This window comes from Galleria mellonella, unplaced genomic scaffold (assembly GCF_026898425.1).
Source record: "Galleria mellonella isolate WM207_F2 unplaced genomic scaffold, CSIRO_AGI_GalMel_v1 utg905, whole genome shotgun sequence".
Taxonomy (NCBI): domain Eukaryota; kingdom Metazoa; phylum Arthropoda; class Insecta; order Lepidoptera; family Pyralidae; genus Galleria; species Galleria mellonella.
The window spans coordinates 3,294,585-3,313,866 of NW_026442174.1; the positions used below are offsets into that span (position 1 = coordinate 3,294,585).

Consider the following 19,282-nt stretch of genomic DNA (forward strand, 5'->3'; position numbering starts at 1 on the left):
TATTTAGTTTTATTTAAAAAAAAAATCACCATTGTTTTTTAATTATTTATTTACATTTTTCAAGTCATAATAATATTATACTAAATCACCAATAATAAAAGCATAAGCATACCTAATATCCTACATAATATATCCTAAAATCCTACACCAATCTAAGAGTTTAAATCATATGCACCTATTGATATTTCATAGGGTCTATGTCACGTAATCTATTTTATAAACTTCGCAATTACATTTCAAATCAAAATCGACTTTATGACTTATTACAATATAATTTAGCAAACGATATACAGTGAATGCTCTATATAAGCAGCTCTCTCTTTTCATTTAACAGTTTCCTCTTGTTAGTGCAACTAATTCATGCATCTTCCAGCCAGTTCTATCCCAGGCCATATCCTTGACCTCCCTATACGACATGACAGCAGCTCATTTAAACCAAATTCAATAAAAAAGTTTCTTATTGGGAAAAGCTGCTATGGGGAAAAAAAAGGAGTATAAAAATACTTACCATTCAGAAAATATTTTTACTTATTTCTTTTACTAAGCTAAGTAGAATAAATAAAATATAAAGAATATTGCTTATATAGAGTGTCCACTGTATATATATATATATATATATATATATATATATATATATATATATATATATATATATATATATATATATATATATAGTATTAAATATTTAAAAAATAAATATATGAAAAATGACAATTTTTTAAATTAATATAATTCTATTTAATGTTATGATCCAGATTCTTATGTGCTTGTAGGTTTTTATTATACTTACAATAACAAAATTTCCAAAATATTATATAATATCAAATTAATTATCCCTGCCAATTCCATTAGGGACTTGGCATTGAATATAGATATAGTATCTAATTATCTTTAATGAAATTATACTACACAGTAGTACACATATTTGAAATGTCATTTTTAAATTGTTGAAAAGTAAATATATAAATTAAATAAAAGAATATATTAGATGTGTATTGTGATGTTTCTAGTTCGTTACACACTTTTTACATTTATATAATGTATATTGATACATTTTCTGTATACTCTTACAATTAATAAATGGTAGTCTTATATTCCATATTATCAAATTAGTTTCTATTGATAAATACTAATGTGATGTCAATTAAAATTATCAATCTTTTATACATATCAACATTATTAGACCCCTAACTTCCGTAAGTATGTATTTTCAATTAATTATTAAAATATGAACTCATTAATGAATTAATTTCGTTATAACTAAATGATTTTCATTAATAAGGCCTTTTAGTTAAATCTTAGGTTCTACTTTATATAGACAAACTGTATTAAATACTACACAACGTAATTTCACATTGTTAAAATATGCATGAAACTGATATTTAATCTTTATTTTCTTCTTCATCATCATCCCAGTCACTTACCAAGTTCTTTATGTTATGATTTTTATTTGAATCTTCTCTTTCAATAGAATTATCACTTGCTTCTGGGTTTAAGTCTGGAATAATTTCAGCTGTAATATTGTTTTCTAACAAAGTTTCATTACCATTTTCTTGTGCATGTTCATTTTCTTGCTCACATTCATTGCCTTGTTCACATGCAATGTTTTGTTCACATTTATTTTCTTGTTCACATTCATTGGTATTTGGGGTATTATTTTCCTCTTGGGAATCATTGTCTTCCCAATCATTTAAAAGTGATGTCAGTTTTTCTTGGCCTCCTTCAGCATTATTTATATTTGGCGACAGTTCCACATTAGTGTGTGCATGTGTTGTGTCATCGTGTGATGAAGGACTTGCACTGCTTTGGACCATTTCTTGTGATGAATTCACTAATTCAGTGGCATCTGCTTCAGTAGCTTCTGCCATTTGTTTTTTCATTTCCTGTTGAATATTTTCAATAGATTCTTCGAGTTCTGCTGGGTTTTCTTCAGATATTGTATTATCTGTTATTGGTTTAGTATCATTTTCGTTGACTGCACTCGAATCTTGCGTTGTTGCCTCATATTCATCTTCAGACCATTCAGATGTTAAATTTTGAATTTGTGCTTTCGCTATATTTGAAGTAGGATTTTCTGGATTTATAGGTATTATTTCTGCAATATTACTAGGTTCAGTTGGGCTGTTCATTACCTGTACAACAACATTCGTAGCATGCGTGAGAGTTGAACCATTTTCGATAGACTGCTCTACTTGTGGTTTAGTTTGTTCATTGATATTGTCAGGATAATTTTCGACAATATTAAAATTTTGTTCTATTAGAGAAACGTTTTCAGATTCCACTGCCGCCTTTGGTGAACTGTCGATTGTTGTAGCTATACTTGTTTCTTTTTCAGAGATGGTTTCAGATGGGTTATTTTCTGACGGGGTTGGATTTTGTATTTCTTTTATGACCATTTCTTGTATTGTCTCTGTATTATCTTTTTGGACAATATTTTGAATATCGATGATATTAGGATGAGATAGAGCAGTATGTATTTCATTTAATTCAGCAGGCATTTCTTTTGATGTTGGTACTAACTGAACTTCAGGAAGTTCTATAAAGGTGGTATTTGTTTCATTTTTTATTGCTTCAGAGTTAGCTTGAATAATCGTTTGTAATGGTGCTTCTTGAGTTATATGAATCTGCTCATTATGTATATTTTGTTCACTATTGTTTTGCCAAGATTCTACTACTTGTGTATCAATAACATGTGCACTCATTACCGGAGTAGATGTTGTAACAGTTTCATAATTTTGTGATATCATTGTTGATGATTGAACATATTGTGTTCCAATATCTTGAGAAGATATTATTTGATACTGTTTATCAGGATCATCAACATGTCTCACTTGGTGACTATATACAACAACAATATTTGAGTTATCTGTCACAACGGCTTCAGATACATTAAGTGGATACTCATCTTGAATGATCATCATATCATTTGATTGAGTGCTGTCCAAATCTATGGCTGTAGTATCCAATGTTGCACTATGTGGTGCAGCGAGCACTGAAAATGTTTTATTTGCATCACTATTATCAAATATTATTGAATGATTGGAAGACATAAGGGCTTTGTATTCCTCTTTATTTGAAACAACAATTTGTATAGGTTGACTTATGTTTGATTTCTTCAACATCATTTTAGGTTGTTGTACGTTTTCAGTATTTTGTAAGTCAGCATATTGTACCGACGTTGACGGTGTTATTGCATCTATAGTATGATTAGCATCTGTGTCTATAATATCAGATATTATATATTCACTTTCTCCCGTTTTAGTTTTTCTGGGTATCAGTTGATTATCTCTCATAATATATTCAGTGTTATCAATTACAACTATGTTTTCTTCATTTAAAACATTTTGAGGCAATTGAGCACTATCTTGATTATATTCATGAAGGGTGGAATGATGTCGAACAATTTTTGGTTTCTGAGTTTGTGATATTTTAAGAGCAGGTGTACTAAAACTAGCATTCAAAATTTTCTGCTTTTGAATTTGTGCTGATTGTACTCTTGGTTTTTTAGACATAACATTTACATTTCGATCTAGTCTTTGTGGAATTTGAAATTGGACATCAATTTCTTCAGATTCATTATTGTTATAAGACTCAGATTTAACATATCCATGATTTAACTTTGGCGTTTCCTCTATAGGCTTGTCATCATCAGAATCTTCAACAATACCATCTCTCTTTGCAGCTTGTTTATGATGGGTTTTTAGATGAGTATACAAGTTAGCTTCTCTTAAGAATATTTTAAGGCAGTAAATACACTGCAAATTAGATTTTTTGTCTGCACTACATGTATGACCTGTTTTCTGCATGTGTGCCATGAACTGACTGACACTGCCGAAAGATGTGCTGCAGACATTGCATCTGAAATTCTTACCTTCTGTATGATTTAATCTATGTTTTACAAGAAACCCTTCAGTTAAGGCAACATAATTGCATAGATTACACTTAGGGAAGTTGACCTGTGGTGGTGGTGTGATATCATGCTTAGTATACATATGGTGTAACATGTAATTTCTTTTATATGACTTAAAGCCACAATGTTCACATATTGTTGACACAGGTTTTTCATTGTGCACATTGACTAAATGTCTACGGAATTTGTAATATGAAGGAAAATGTAAAGCCCTTCCTGGGGTCCCACATATGAGACATATCCATGGACCTTTAATATTTTCAGCCCCCATAGCAATTAATTTTGCTGCTTCCTTTGAGTCTAAAACATCTGTCTCATAGGTATAATCTGGAGTTTCAAGTTTTGTTTTTACCTCCTTTTCTTCATTGCTTTTGGATTTTTTATTTTTATTTGGTGTATTAAGTATCTTTAATTTAATATTCTTATTACTATTCATTAAGTGTGGATATTTCTTTAGTACTTCACTAATGATTTTAGCATGATCAATGTTATTTACTTGTTTATTATCTTTTGATTCTATAGTTACTTTTGGACCATCTCTGTTGTCTAAAATCTGATCGAATAGTTGATTTGTATCTTTACGCAATTCAGCCTTTGAATAGTTTGATGAAAATATATCAGTATCATCAATTTCCTCTCCCATGTTATCATCATCAAATATGTCAGTTTTAATAATTTTTTTGCATTCAACTATATCCAAAGTTGATGTTTTATTACTAGATCTTTTTGAATCCATTGGATCACAGAATAAACCACCTTTTTTTGCTGGATATCGCTTAGTAGTTTCTGGATGTACCATTAAAGGTTTAGAAGTATATGATATATTGGAAAATGAGTTTTCAAAAATGTTATCGGTGTCTAATTCTTCTGGCAATTCATATCTGGTAGGTCGAGAATCTGCTAACATATTTTTCTTAGGACTTGTGCTTTCTTGTATGATAGATGAAGAAGCACTTGCAATACTTGTTAAGTTTAGATGTTCAGGTTTACTTGAGAGAACTTTTTTCTTCTCTTTGTAGGTAGTACTTGCAGTATTCTCAAAAGCTTTACTATACGAGCGTTTGTTTGAAGATGTTGAATGAGATGGTTGGTATGTTTGTTTATTAAAACTGTTAGGTTTAGAGCTTCGTTTAATACCACCATAACTTTGGGATGAAGCTTTCACAGGATGTATTCTGTGAGCTTCAAGTAATTTAGATAATACAGGCATATTCATAATTATTGATGTTTGATACATTTTTTCTAATGTATCCATCTTGAATTCTAGTTGGCCTGTGTACATGAAGTTTACAATAGGAACAACAACATCAGCTTGCAAGTCGTCAGGCATCACTAGACAATCTTCATACATTTCACATGTTCTCTCAAGGAGCTCGAAATACTCTGTACATGCATTAAGTACAAGTCTGTGTACTTTTAGCTGGGCATTATCTTGGAATTGAAGTGTGAGATCGCAATAATCGGTGCGATTAAAAAAATGTTTTAATCTCTGGAGGAAATATATTCCCCAGTTGTCAACTTTCACTTGCTTTACGTCGGACATAGTGTCTACAGATTGGATCTTATTATTACAGGTTATTGATGCCCCATTTCAACTACTGAAACAAATTAAATATTTATGTTTTTTATATTTAAAATTAAGCCAATATAAAACGAAATCTATAAGTATTGATCGTTTTAATGCGTTTACTACTGACATGTAACTTAGCAAAGAGTTACATTTACGACTCATAAATCTATGTTTTTTTTCGAAATGTAAATTGAATTTTCCGCCACTTTATTAGTATATATTCATGAAACTTACCAATAAAAGTACAAACACTAGTTAGTATTTCAATTCTTGCCTTCGTCACAACACAAAATTACCGTACTGCATTTACTGAATACGATTGAAGGAAGTTGACAATAGGAACGCAAGATGGCGGTGTTTGGCTGCTCTATGTAACAGCGACGCTTTCTGGTGCCGGGGTCGTTATCACCTATGTTTGACATATGAGTCAAATTGTGATTTAAATTATGATTAAATACAAAACATTATTCAATAAAATCATACATTATGAAATATAATTAATAGATGAAAATATGTATAGCAGAATGATAATAATGATTGTTTTTAATAATTAAAAAATATGAGAATTATGTTTGATTGCGCATAATGCATCAGTGCTGACATCTGCGACGAGCAAATCAATGAAAACTATTGATTGCATACTGGTACAGTTGTTCTAAAATAAGTCATGGAATCTCAAAGCCAAAATGACGCATCACGCAAAACGGTACTTCAATGCTCTATTATAGCAATATCTATTAAACGATAATAGATGGCACTATGTGGAGTTCAAAAATGTTTTTGAAAAGTATAATTATGTTTAAGATACAGTAAGAAGGTTAATTATGTTCAAATATTTAGTTGGAGGCGTATTTTTATTGAAAAATAATTTACATTAAATGTAGGTAATTAATATACTAGAATTAATATATATAATAGGTTAAAGATGTAAGCATTCTTGACTTTATCGTTGAAGGTTAGTTAGATAATGTTGAATTAGAGTACTATATTAAATTTTATAGTAAGCATCTATATAAAATAAAAAAAAAAATATGCTCATCATGTAATGTCTTAAGGTCTTATGGGATAACGCCAGACCTAAGCGTCAGATGTATTTTTTTTAATGGATGATAACGGAATAGTAGCACCAACGATATCGGTATACACTGGCGGGGTACCAGTGACGGATGATCATGAGGGGTGATGATGAAGCAGGTCAGTTAGCCCATCGTGACGAATTTAACAATAAATCAGACATGATGGTTTCAATTTTAGGGGGAACCGCGTAGAGGTCGACCTGATGGTGTATATTATTAATAATGGGGTAGTAGTAATTCCCATTACTAATATCCCTTTTTCCCTCAATTAGAGGCATTTGTCGACTATAATTGTGGAGAATTTATACTGATCCACGTAGTGGTACTTTTGGTTGTACCCGAAAAGCATTGGGGAAGAAACTTTTAATAGTCACTTGGATTAATTTGGTTTGTTAGGAATGTTTTGTATCAACGAAGAATTAAGTTATTATATGAAATCTAATTCTAATTAATTGAATAAATAAATTAAAATAGATGAATTCTAATTATAATTCTAGAAATTTAAGATTTTAGTCTCGGTTAGATTCGAACTCCAATAGTGGATGAAGTATGAATCGTTTTTTATGCGTATTACCTGTTGTCATCAGCAGGTCGTCTCATGGGCGGGCCAATTATTAGTTTATTTACATATTAATTGTGTTCTGCTGAAACAGACCAATTTTTTTAATATATGGTAATGGAATAGTAATCCCGTCAGTGCTAACAGTATACGTTGCCGGGGCACCAATGAGGGTTGATAGGTGAAAATGAAAATGCAGGTTAGTTAGGTCATTGTGATAAATACACTTGGAATTCAACACGATAGTTTCCAGGGGGGACCACTGGGAGGTCGACCTGTTATATTGACCAGATATATGTTATCAATGGGACTGCCATAATAAACCGCATTACTAACAATCCTTTCTCCTCAATACACCATACTATTAATAATTTATTTAAGTAATCGACATCAAAAAATGATTTTTGAAAATTACTTTTTTTTTTATAACATACGGGCCAAACGACCATACGGCTCACCTGTTGGTAAGCGATTAGCGCCGTCTGTAGGTACCAGCAACATCAGAGATATTTCCGTTTTTTAGAAGGAATATGCTGTTTTCTTGAAGGTTACAATGTCGTATCTATTCACTTACGTTTATATAATACTACATGAGAAGAAGAAGAAGCCAAAACAATATAGGTATTTTAGAAATTTTGTCTGTCTGTCTGATTGTTTGTTCCAGTATTATACAAAAACTACTGCGTCAAATTGGATGCAGTTTTCACCGTTGTATTTCTGAAGATTTAACTTAAAATCTAGTGTATGTTTTATATTGATGCGGTATCAAGGAGTGAATTATCTCGTTAGCTTTTTGCCCGCTACTTCATATGCATGAATTTCAGAGTTAAAAAAAAAAACCAATTAAATAAAATTTCGAGATGATGTATCATGTATACTTCTATAACAAATACGCTGCCGCGTTCTTTTCAATAATTTTTAATCAATGTTATTTTAAAAACATCTTGCCTTTAACGAAACGCACATAGTTTTTCGTTGCGATTAAAGACACTGCTCTGCTCGTTACATAGTACGGTGCATAAATGCTGTTGTAGAATTAAATATATTTGCCACACATTAGAGAACATATATTCTTTTGTAGAACAAAGTATATTTGTTTGACAGTAAGGATAAGCAAACTAAAGTGGCAATGGGTTGGTCACATAGCTCGAAGATCCTACAACCGATGGGGAAGAAAGTTTCTTGAGTGGCGACCCCATATGGCCAAACGTAGTGTAGGACAATCCCACTAGATGGAGTGACGACCTCAGATACATTGCAGAGTCAGTGGATACAGATGGCTCAGGATCGTTCCATGTGGCAGTTTATGGAGAAGGCTTATGTACAGCAATAGACAGATAATGGCTGAGATGATGATGATGTTGATGATAAGGTGCATAAATTTTCTTGTAGAGTGAAATATGTTTGTTACACATTAAAGTTTATATATTCTTTTGTTGTGTAAAATATATTACACACTAAAGCGCATACATTCTTCTGTGAAGTAAAATATATTTATTACACACTAAGGTGCATACATTATTTTGTGCATAAATATAAATTTATATGCATACGGCAAAAAGAGATTCTTTTTATGCATAGAATAAAATAAAAAAAAAATATATTAATATAAGTAAACATAATTATAAGCATTTTTTAATGAAACTGCACATTGCACACCTGCAATGCCGCTAGTGTTGTGGGTGATCATGCGCGGCGGTAGTCACTTACCATCAGGTGAATCGCATGCACGTTTGCCCCTTGGGTTGTAAAAAAAATCCTACCACCCACTTCGGAATGCAAATTCAGTTAAGAAGGTATGCAGGTAAGTTTCGTGATATCTTCGCAAATTCTGAGTCCACTTTGAAAATTATTTTTGCAATAGATATTATTTGTCTCTCTACACCTGTCCCTAAAATTAAAAATTCTTTTATTTTATATTTTAAGGACCAATATATGAATGAAATTTCTATTAAGATATTCAGTTTAAGATAGTAATATTGCATAACTATTTAATTAAAAAATAATAGGTTTAAAGTAACGGCGGCTCAGAATCGACTTAATTACTATAACAATAAGGATGACAATACATTTTTTGTTCTATGCTTTCCAAAAATGTGTGTACACATAATGAATTCGCTTGACCAAGGTTGCATGAAGACTATTTTGATGATTTATCATCATAACTACAATAAAACTACGTAAAATATTCGGATTTAACAAACTTTTGATAGTGCGAAAGTACCTACATACCATATATCAGTTACTATTTGAATGTGCTTATGAACGCAATATGAACTTGCTATGTATTATTTTCATCACAACGGTGACAGTCGAGAAAAGTATGATATTATAACAAGACATTATAATCGGGATCATGTTTATTTTTAAATTTCTACTAGCTATTGTCTGCGGTTTCGCTCGTACGTAATAAATAAAGGACAGGTTATATGGAATGGAAGTTTGCGATTTTCAGAGTAAGAAGCATAGAATATAATTCTGGTTACCAAAGAACTATACTACGGCATTTGTTTTTAAATCATCAGCTGTTAACAGGCCACTGCTGAACATAAGCATTCTCCATAAGAGGAGTTTGGCAGTCGTTGCCACGCTTCACAGGCGGGTTGGCAACCACAGTTTGGTTAGGTTTAAAGAGGAACGCTGCAGCCCATCCCTCGACCGTCAAGTTTTCTTAGTCGCTTTGGTGGTTGTTGTGGTGGTGGAAGGGGTAGTTCATTCTGTGCCGGGACCACATGGCAACATGGCAAGCAACCGAGGGCTCAAGATTTTCTTTGCACATTTTTATACATTTATACAGAGTTTCATGTTCGTCAAACTGCTATAGAAGTGCGTTTTATTTATATAAATTTCACTATGATAATGAAGTTTGTATAAAGAAAAAGTATTTTTTGCACTTCCCTATTGGTTGGTATTTATTGGTATTTTGCATTTCATTATTTGCACATAGAAATATATACTTTTATATAAAGTTTTTTTTAGCAAATTTGATCATACATACATAGTTACCCTAAAAAATAAAAATAAAAATTCGCCACTCTTTTTCTCGTCTGAGGGATAGAATTTATAAAAACCACATATCACAGAATATAAAAAATAAATATCTCTTTATTATTGCAAATGTTCATAGAAATAAAAAAAAAAAAAAACTGAGACAGGTGTAACTATATATAGTTGCACCTGTTTCATTTTTTTTTTCATTCCACTAATGACCAGTCAAATAATACAGCGCATGACGCCTCTTTTATTAAATAGTTTCAGCTCATGTTGGTATAAAGCACTTTTAATTGATACACAATTTTAATGAAAATATTTATTATTTAAGTACCATGAAACATGTTTCTATTGAATAATGTACCGAAATTGCATAATAATATACCAAAAGCAACAGCCAAGTTTCTTGTTCGTCCTTCTTAGCTGTACATTCTAAACTGCGCAGAAGATTCATAAAAAATGACTATTAAAAATGCTTATAATTAAGTTTACTTGAATAAAAAATATTTTTATTTTATTTATTTAATCGTAGTTGACGCTGGTCATTTTAAAGTTTGGTTAATGACTTGTTTAACTTTTTTACTTAATGAGTTTATATTTTGTTCTTTTTCTGTATTTAAAACTCAAAAATTTTATAAACTAGCTTTTACCCGTAACTTTGTTTAGGATTTTTATCGTCCTTATGTTTAGGATTTTTATTCGTAATATAATATTATAAATAAAAATAAATATTTTTTACTATATAAATATAACTATACTATACGATATATATATTAGTTCCACGATTGATCACGATCTCACCTGACGGAAGGCGATGACGTAGCTTATGTCCTTTTCCATGTAATAAAGTACGCGTATACCAAATTTAATAGTGATTGTTTAAGCGGTTAAGGTAATAAGAGGTAACAAATAAATAAATCAACGTGCTTACTTGTACATTTATAGTAAGTACTAGCTTTTACCCGCAACTTTGTTCGCGTAACCGGGATATATTCACTAACTGGCATTAAAAATACCCTATGTCCTTCTCCATCCCCAATAGTAATTTTATAGTGTTTGGTATTTAGTTTTTCCGATAAAGACCGGTACGTACACATCTATGGTGGCCATAGCTGTCACCATCGTATCCCACATCCTCCCACTTAGTGACATCCTATCCTTTCCTATAAACTCCTTTAAAAACCTTTTCAAAATTCACCTAAACCTTCTTTTAAAAATTCTAGTCACCAACCCGCTTATCCAGTGTTGTGATTTTTAAGCATAAACTTTTCAATGAAATGACCAATAATGTGTGAACCTCAGTGCGAAAAGTGGAAGATCGCGCATGTTGCAAGGTATTGCGGAAGACCTGTACCCAGCAGTGAATAGATACGAGTACAGGCTAAAATGACGACGGTGATTTGGTTGCGCTATTAAGACACTAAGTGGTAACAAACACTCTTTCACATTTAAAATAGTAAAGCAAGCATTATTAAGGATACATTATTATAATAATATTTGTCAGTTAAATAAAGCCCTCAGACATACATACATATGATCCTATATATTTTATACTACAAAAGTCCCTTAAAACCGAACAATGGATATGTAACAAACAGTTATTCCCCGATAAAATCTACTGGTAGCGTAGTTAAGTTTTACAACAAGTGCTAAGTAGGTTTACCGCAGCTTTACTGAAGCTTGCCCACTTAGATCAGCTGACCACTCCACTTCTTGGTAAGGAAAGAAAAGAAGTATGGAGAAGCTGATTTGCTGGCAACAGTCCCGCCCAGCGGTCGCTCCGCCTACCTCCGCTGGGCGGCTTAAAGTCGGGAAATCCGAATCAGTCGGTATTCAATCCTTGTGTAGAATACACGTCATTCATAAATTGTATCGTTGAAGTGTCATTTTCCACGGTTTTGGTGATATTCAGGTATGTAAGTAATTTGTTTTCTTTTTTTAAATGTCTTTTGTTTAATTTTATTTTATTTTACCGTTAGTAAAAAGTTGTTTTAGCCACAGTTAAAATAATATCGAGTCTTAAGTTTGTTCCAAGTACTTTCTGTTCACTTGATATTTATTCAAGAAATTATTAATTTTAATATTAAGTCAATGATTATATTACATTGATATAATTAGCAATGATTTTAATGTGTATCATATATTATATATACCTAAGTATGTGTATTTTTTGTAATAGATATAGTTTTTAAAAAACAATATTCAGTAGTTTTTATTTAAAAAATATTAATATAATTAGTAGATATCAGTTCCACCTGGGTATTTATCTATTACTACGGCAAATTTTATCAAAATCGGTCCTGCATTTTTTGCATGCAGCATTTACAGATACGATCTAGTTGCAGTTTTATAATATGTACATAAATGTAGATTTGACCTTGATTTATTTAATTATTTATTTATAATTTATATTTCTTGATCACACATTATACGATAAAGATGATGTGGTAACTAGAACGACATAGAATTCATAGAATTCTTTTGCTACGTGTATGTGAGGACTATGGTTTTATCTTTATCTATTTACTTAGTAATTTCATTTCAGTATCTCACTCTTGAAACTGATACAACAACACAACTATACAACTATGAAAGCACAAGTGCTTAGTGACAGGATTGAGACAGAGCTAGATATTGTAGTATAGGTAACTTGTCATATAAGAAAGTTTTTATTAAATAAATGTGTACAAATTTAACAGTTTTCTTTCAACCGACTTGAAAAAAGGAGTTTCTCAATTCGGTTGTATTTGTTTTTTTTTTATGTTTGTTACCTCAAAAGTTCGTCATTTAAAAACTGATTTGGGAAATTATTATTTTTTTATCTATAAGATACTTTCAGATTGGTTCTACAGAAATTTCATCAAGTCGGTTCAGTAGTTTGGTTTTTAAATCAAAATAACTATTGAAATAGATTTTTTTGTTGAACAAATCTACGTAAAATATTGGTTCACAAAAAAGCCGATTCCAATCGTGAACACATACAGACCGACGAACGACGAGATGTTTCGTATGGACGTCGGTAGGTAGCCATGGTTACGACGCAAGCAGTATTTTGCTTTACAAAATAAAACGGCGATTTTTATTTAATTTAACAAAATTAATAAATAATCAATATAAGATTAAACTCTATGGACAACTAAAACTAACTACAACTAAATTGTATGAATGGATTTAGAATTGGTAGTGTATTCGCGTAACATAATCACAGCAAGTAGATTTTACTATTTATAAAAATAAAAAACTATGGTAAAACCAGTTATTTTTATTTAAAAAGCAAAGTACTGCACTGATTTTGGAAAAATGTCTATAAGAGTAATCTTAAAGTACATATATTCATTTAAATAAAAAAGGATTTTTCTAAATCGGTTTAATATAAATGATGGAGTTCTGAGGTAACAAACATAAAAAAAAATGTAAAGAAACAGAGAATTTTTCATTTTTTTTTGGTGTCAGTTAAAACAAATCAGACGAATTAAGAATTTTCCTTTTTTAATCATGATTTTTACCTGCGTATTTTTTTTAAGTTCTTAATTGTAAGGCATAACAATTTACAACTGTAAAGATTTTGAAGACAAGTGTTAACTTAGTTAACTTAGAATGGCAAACATGCTGATGGTGAAAAGTGGTAACCGTCGCCTATAGACATGAGCAGTACCATGGAATTTGTCTATTAAATAGAATTGCCATAATTTAATCGAATCTAATGATACCAAAAAACTTATTAAGCCTTTTAATGTTTTTAAAATGAATTAAAATAAATCAGTAAATTCGCTGTGGTTTACATATAGATTTACTGCTTGCACTATCGGTATACTGTACTGAGTAGGCATGGGTACTATTGGTACCACTTCAATATTTATATATTGGGTTCTTTTGGACGTATATATTATTTTTTATTCAACTTAGAATGGCAAACAAGCTGACGGCTCACCTGATGGAAAGTGGTAACCGTCGCCTATAGACATGAGCAGTACTATGGACATAACAGAGTATACTGTTTCGCTCATGATACCCCTCATGCGTTGCCATTCCTGAGGACTCAGGTGTTATTCCTTCTATGCAAGTTAGAACCATCGTTTTCTCTTTCATGTAATTTTCTCATAATCTTTTTTTAAATGTAATTATTTTAGATTTGTTGCTTCACAAATTTCAGTGATAAAGTGGTGAAATGGCCATTTTTAATTTAGATTCAGCATAAGTAAAGAAAATGTATGTGATATAAAAATAAATAAAAATCTGTTTTAAAATATATATAAATAAATCCCTTTCGTATAATACTCTACTTGGACTACAAAATTTCGATATTTTGGGGCTACTTTTGAAGTAAGAAAATAAAAGTATTTATTCTTATATTTTTTATTTGTTTTCTGTATATTTACTCCATTTCTTTTGCAATTCAATGAAGGGCAATGATACTAAAAATTGTTCTAAATTTTAAATTGATAGCCCTTCTACTTACTGAGATAAAGCAGTATAACAGACAGACGTACAGACAAAGTCGCGCTAGTTTTCGGTATGGAATCTTAAAAATGATGTGTCATATACATAAATATCAGGCAGATATTCTGTGATTAAGACAGTTTCAAACTAGTACATCTTTAATTTTTTTTAAAGATGTTTTTAGTTAGTGTATGTGTAAATAGGAATTGAGAAATAATTTTCTTTCATTTGCACCAACTGTCGTCTGTTAATTTTGAAAATTTCATAAAAAGACCACCTACTTATACTGAAGACAATTCAACTGAATAATGGAAGGAAGCGATTCGTGCAAATGGCAAAGTGAAGCTAGTTTAAAAGCGCATTTTGCATTTTTTGTTTTGTTTCTTTAAAAGCTTTTTACTTCGTGAATTTATTATGCCGTCACTTGGAGTATAATAGCTAGGTAAATATCTAATGGATCCATCTTCGATGTAGAGGGAGACTTTGTACAAAAGTCGATGGATTGGGTACCTCTGTCTCATTCGTGTTTCAACCGTGAAGCAGTTGTGTTTGTATGGCTGTGTTTCGGTTTGAAGGGTGGGATATGGCGTGAATTTACTGGGTACAGAGGAATAACACCTGAGTCCTCAGGAATGGCAACGCATGGGGGGTATCATGGGCAAACCAGTATACTCTGTTACTCCATGGTACTGTTCATGTCTATAGGCGACGGTTACCACTTTCCATCAGGTGGACCGTCAGCTTGTTTGCCATTCTATGTTGTATAAAAAAAATCTACCTACCTACCTACTTAACTAAATATTACTTGTCGAAATTAGTAACTCATACAGATTAGGCTTATTGTGCATAACTGTTTTCATGGAATTAAAAATTAATATAGTCATGAATTATTCGGATATATCTATGAAAAAACTTTATCTGCTTTCTTACTTACAGAACAGACTTTAGACTTTCCTCAAAGTAATGTTCCTGATTTGACGATTAGAATTATTTTCTTTTATTCTGCAATGTTTGTGACTGCCAGCATTGAATTTCTACTGATAATAGTATTTAATCTTCAAATGTTGGCAGTCGCACACATACTAATGGTAACGGAATTAAACAAAATAATTCTAATTGACTATCCAATGAATTTCTGGAATATAATACCTAGTTCTGAAAAGTAATCTTCCTGCTTTATCTTCTGACATCATGTCCAAATTATATATATGTACAGATATTACAATTTTATTGGCACTAGTATAGTACTATAATACCTATTGTTTGTGGTATAGTTATGTATCATTTGAATGTGCAATGGGGCATAATAGATTCATGCTCGAATATCTGGGAGTAATATTAATAACAAAGATAAAAATTAGATCAGACGGTATGCAAATGAAGCCTGGAGCGAAATGCTAATTTCCGTGGGAGAGCCCGTCAAACTTTTTAATCTCATGTGACGTCACCCCCCGTCGCCTCCCGCACGCTCTTCCTCTCGACAACGTTGTCAGAGGGATGATTGAAAGTCCTCATTTGTGTTTTTATTACTTTTTAATTTTTCCCATTTTCTCGAGTGGTCGCGTTTGCTCACACCTTATTTTTTTCTTGGCAACTTTTAAACTAGCTCGAGGCAACAGTGAGTGCATTCATTGGTCATAATTTCGATGTCTACAGCCATAATTATTTGCAGCATTTAAAAAACCCTGTAATCCGATTTTGCCCTCTCGAATGAAGAGTAATGAATGCACCCCCGGTCCGCTTGCACCCACCCTCCATTCACAACCCTGTCATTGTTGATGCGTCAATCATTCCATGGCCACAAACTGTGTATGCAGGTGTAATATGTAAATTCGAACTTTATAAAGAGACGCATAGGGACTGGTGAATGGTCGAATTGGAGCTCGAATGTGTGTAATCTAATATCGTACACAGATGCACGTGCCAAGTGCAAGGTTTTGTCTGTAGGTAAGCATTGTTCACGCGATGGACGTTATTTTTAGCCGATTGTTGTAAAAATGTGGATAATACTTTTTGCGTATCTGAGTTCTGTAGTGCAGTGATGGCTTAAATTGTTTCATGATAGTATGAAAAAATTATAAAAGTCTATAATTTGAGATATTAGTTATATTTTGTGCACTGATTATGTCCATGTTACGTTTATTTTCACACGAAATTAGGTCTAATTAATGTCTAAAGAAATTGACTGATCAGTTATTCAAATTGAATAGTTTTTTCAGTAAATGAATTTATATCTGTAATTGATTGGGGTTAACTCATGGCACAGCTGCTTGAGGTTGTCTGTAAGACAGGTCAGAGGGAGGTCTACGAGATATCTACGAGGAAAGTAGGCCTATGCTCATCAATAGATTATGAAAAACTGAAATTAATAATTATTACGACAACCTGACCATTCGTTTTCTGGTTTTTTAATATATTTTAACATTAGTAGCTACCTAGTGTCTCGTTGGCTACCCTCAAATGCACGATACATTTGCGTTTACAATTTGACATTTCTATTGCGTACGTAGTACGTACGGAACGCCACGCCACAGCGGAGCGCGACGAATCGTGCTCGTTATGGGAATTACGACGTCTGCGACATTTAGCGGGCACATGATTGTCCCATGTACACTCGCACACAAAGGTGTTATAACGTAAACCAAGTTTATAAAAGTCATGTGACTGGGATCTGCAAAAAAAGAAAAATTAGTAAGATCGTTATGAAATTAATATTGACTGATATCTCTTTATAGAAATATTATATATTAATTTAATATTATATATTATATAAATATTATTTTAAAGGTAAATATTTGAATTTAGAACGTGAAATCGTATATCTAACCAGTAAATTTTGTTCCGCAAGTAAAATGGGCTGCTTTAATCGCGACAAAATAAAATTATTTGAACCAATAAAATAAGTTTACGATAGGATATTTTATATATTTTTTTATTAATTTTATATTACAAAAAAGAATAAAATTGGTTCAGAATAGGTGAAGGCTATTTATAGTACTTTGGAGTACAATTAACAAATACCGTCATAAGAAAGAGATAATTTGAGAATTATCTCTTCGAAATAGCTCATCGAGGTATAAAATGCTATCAAACAACAATTATGAAACATCTATGTATGGATATCTAAATAGAATTTTATTGTATTAGTTAAAAAGTAAGAGCAACCGGTGACCACTTCCAGATAACATATTAAAGACACACCAAATTTTAAGCTAGACCTTTAGAAATTCTGTTAAAATCGCCTCCAATTTGGTGTAGTAGTTTTGTAATACAGACAGATAGATAGAATTCTAAAAAACATTGTTTTAGTTTTTGTCGCTTTTATTAAGATAACTGCTTAGTAAATTTCCAGCTCTCTTTTTATTTGTGAAGGCTGTAATCAACTGTACTTACCCCACAATCATTTAATATGAGGTTATGTGTTAATGCCGTTATTGGAACTCGAAGCGTCAGTTCACCCCTCGTGTTTAGCGGTTTTGTTCTAAAACCAATCATTTTATTCAATAACTGCCAACTATTGAACCGTTTTGACAGAATAAGTATAATGTTGGAGGGAGGTATAAAAAATAAATAGCTACCTTTGATACGGCGATTCCATGATGGCGTGATAACAAGGAGTTTTTTTTTTTAATAATTTAATCTTTTGCGCCGCAAAAAATACAGCAATTTCAATTGAATTTAAATTAATATATTAAATACAATCGATTGCAAAAATATCATATACAAAAAAAAAAAAATAGTAGACTCAGTCTACTATTCATTTTACCCTCTTTATACCTTCTTTTTCGAAATTGCTTTAATATACATGTGAATAAGGGTTTATGGTTTATTGTTAAACTTAGGTTTCATCTTCATAGACTACCTTAAGGAACGAAATTTTTTTATACACGTAATTGCTCGTTAATTGCGGAGGTCACATTGACGGTTAAGATTGAAGACAGCTCTGAAGTTTCTTATAATCTTCCAGCGTCCTCATTGGTTGTTGTAACTCGGAGGTAAAGACGATGACGATAATTGGATAGGATAGAATCAAGGGAAATGAATTTAGTACTAGGTACCGATTATTATTATTATTATTGAACTAGCATATTATTAATTAGAATAAATTTATAATAATATTATTACGAAAAATATATAAAATTAAAGAAACGCGCGAACACCACTCGTCATCGTCCGTTCGTCTAGTGGAAAATCGCTGCTAGAAATCTATTCTTCTGTATTAGTCATTGGTCAATTTATATGATTGACCTATTCAGGGAAGGGACTGTCAGCAATGAAGAGGTTAGTTCACATTGCTAGCACTCTGTCAGGTTGAATTACACGCGATTATCTTTGGAAATCATCATGGTTAGTTTCTAGTGAATACGTTATAATGGAACAATCTAACCTAGCTTTATACTCATCATTTCATCTTCCACTGGTACCACGTCATTGTATATCGTTAGTGTTGATGATTGCATTGGCACATTACTATTTTATTCGGTAGACTACCGAACTTTCGAGCATCTACAGAATGCAACAGAATACATATTTTATGCAGTTCTTTATTTTCGATTATATTTTGTAGCGAAACGGGCTATCTTCCTCTCCCTCTACTCGCTTAGAGACTTGAAGACTTTTTATATAGCCAACAGTCATGTAATAAACTTTCATAAATAATGTCAATTTCAATAAAAGAAAATGCAGATAATTTTGTAGCTTCTTACATGTGCACTTAAATAAATATACTATTACGT

At 31.6% G+C, this 19,282-nt stretch overlaps 2 protein-coding genes across 3 annotated transcripts in view; one reads left to right on the forward strand and one right to left on the reverse strand.

Annotated features, from left to right (window-relative positions):
- Positions 1–31: 31 nt before the first annotated feature.
- On the reverse strand, positions 32–5,870 carry LOC113510653 (centrosome-associated zinc finger protein CP190). 2 transcript variants are annotated; one of them, XM_026894131.3, is made up of 2 exons: positions 5,715–5,870; positions 32–5,505 (listed from the first exon to the last, which is right to left on the reverse strand). In XM_026894131.3, the coding sequence occupies exon 2, from the start codon at positions 5,451–5,453 to the stop codon at positions 1,383–1,385; it is 4,071 nt and encodes a 1,356-aa protein (XP_026749932.2). In that variant the 5' UTR covers positions 5,454–5,505; positions 5,715–5,870; the 3' UTR covers positions 32–1,382. The 2 variants fall into 2 exon arrangements, with proteins under 2 accessions (XP_026749932.2, XP_026749931.2); XM_026894130.3 differs by having other exon boundaries at positions 32–5,508.
- Positions 5,871–11,937: 6,067 nt separating this feature from the next.
- Positions 11,938–19,282, forward strand: part of LOC113517969 (uncharacterized) — a 28,229-nt gene continuing 20,884 nt past the window's right edge. The window contains exon 1 of the mRNA XM_031907258.2: positions 11,938–12,018. The gene's annotated coding sequence lies outside the window, so the exon portion shown is untranslated. The remainder of the gene's footprint in view (positions 12,019–19,282) is intronic.

What these genes read in the sequence shown, in the direction of transcription:
- LOC113510653 (XM_026894131.3), bottom strand. Translation starts at nt 5,453, where the DNA reads ATGTCCGACGTAAAGCAAGTGAAAGTTGACAACTGGGGAATATATTTC.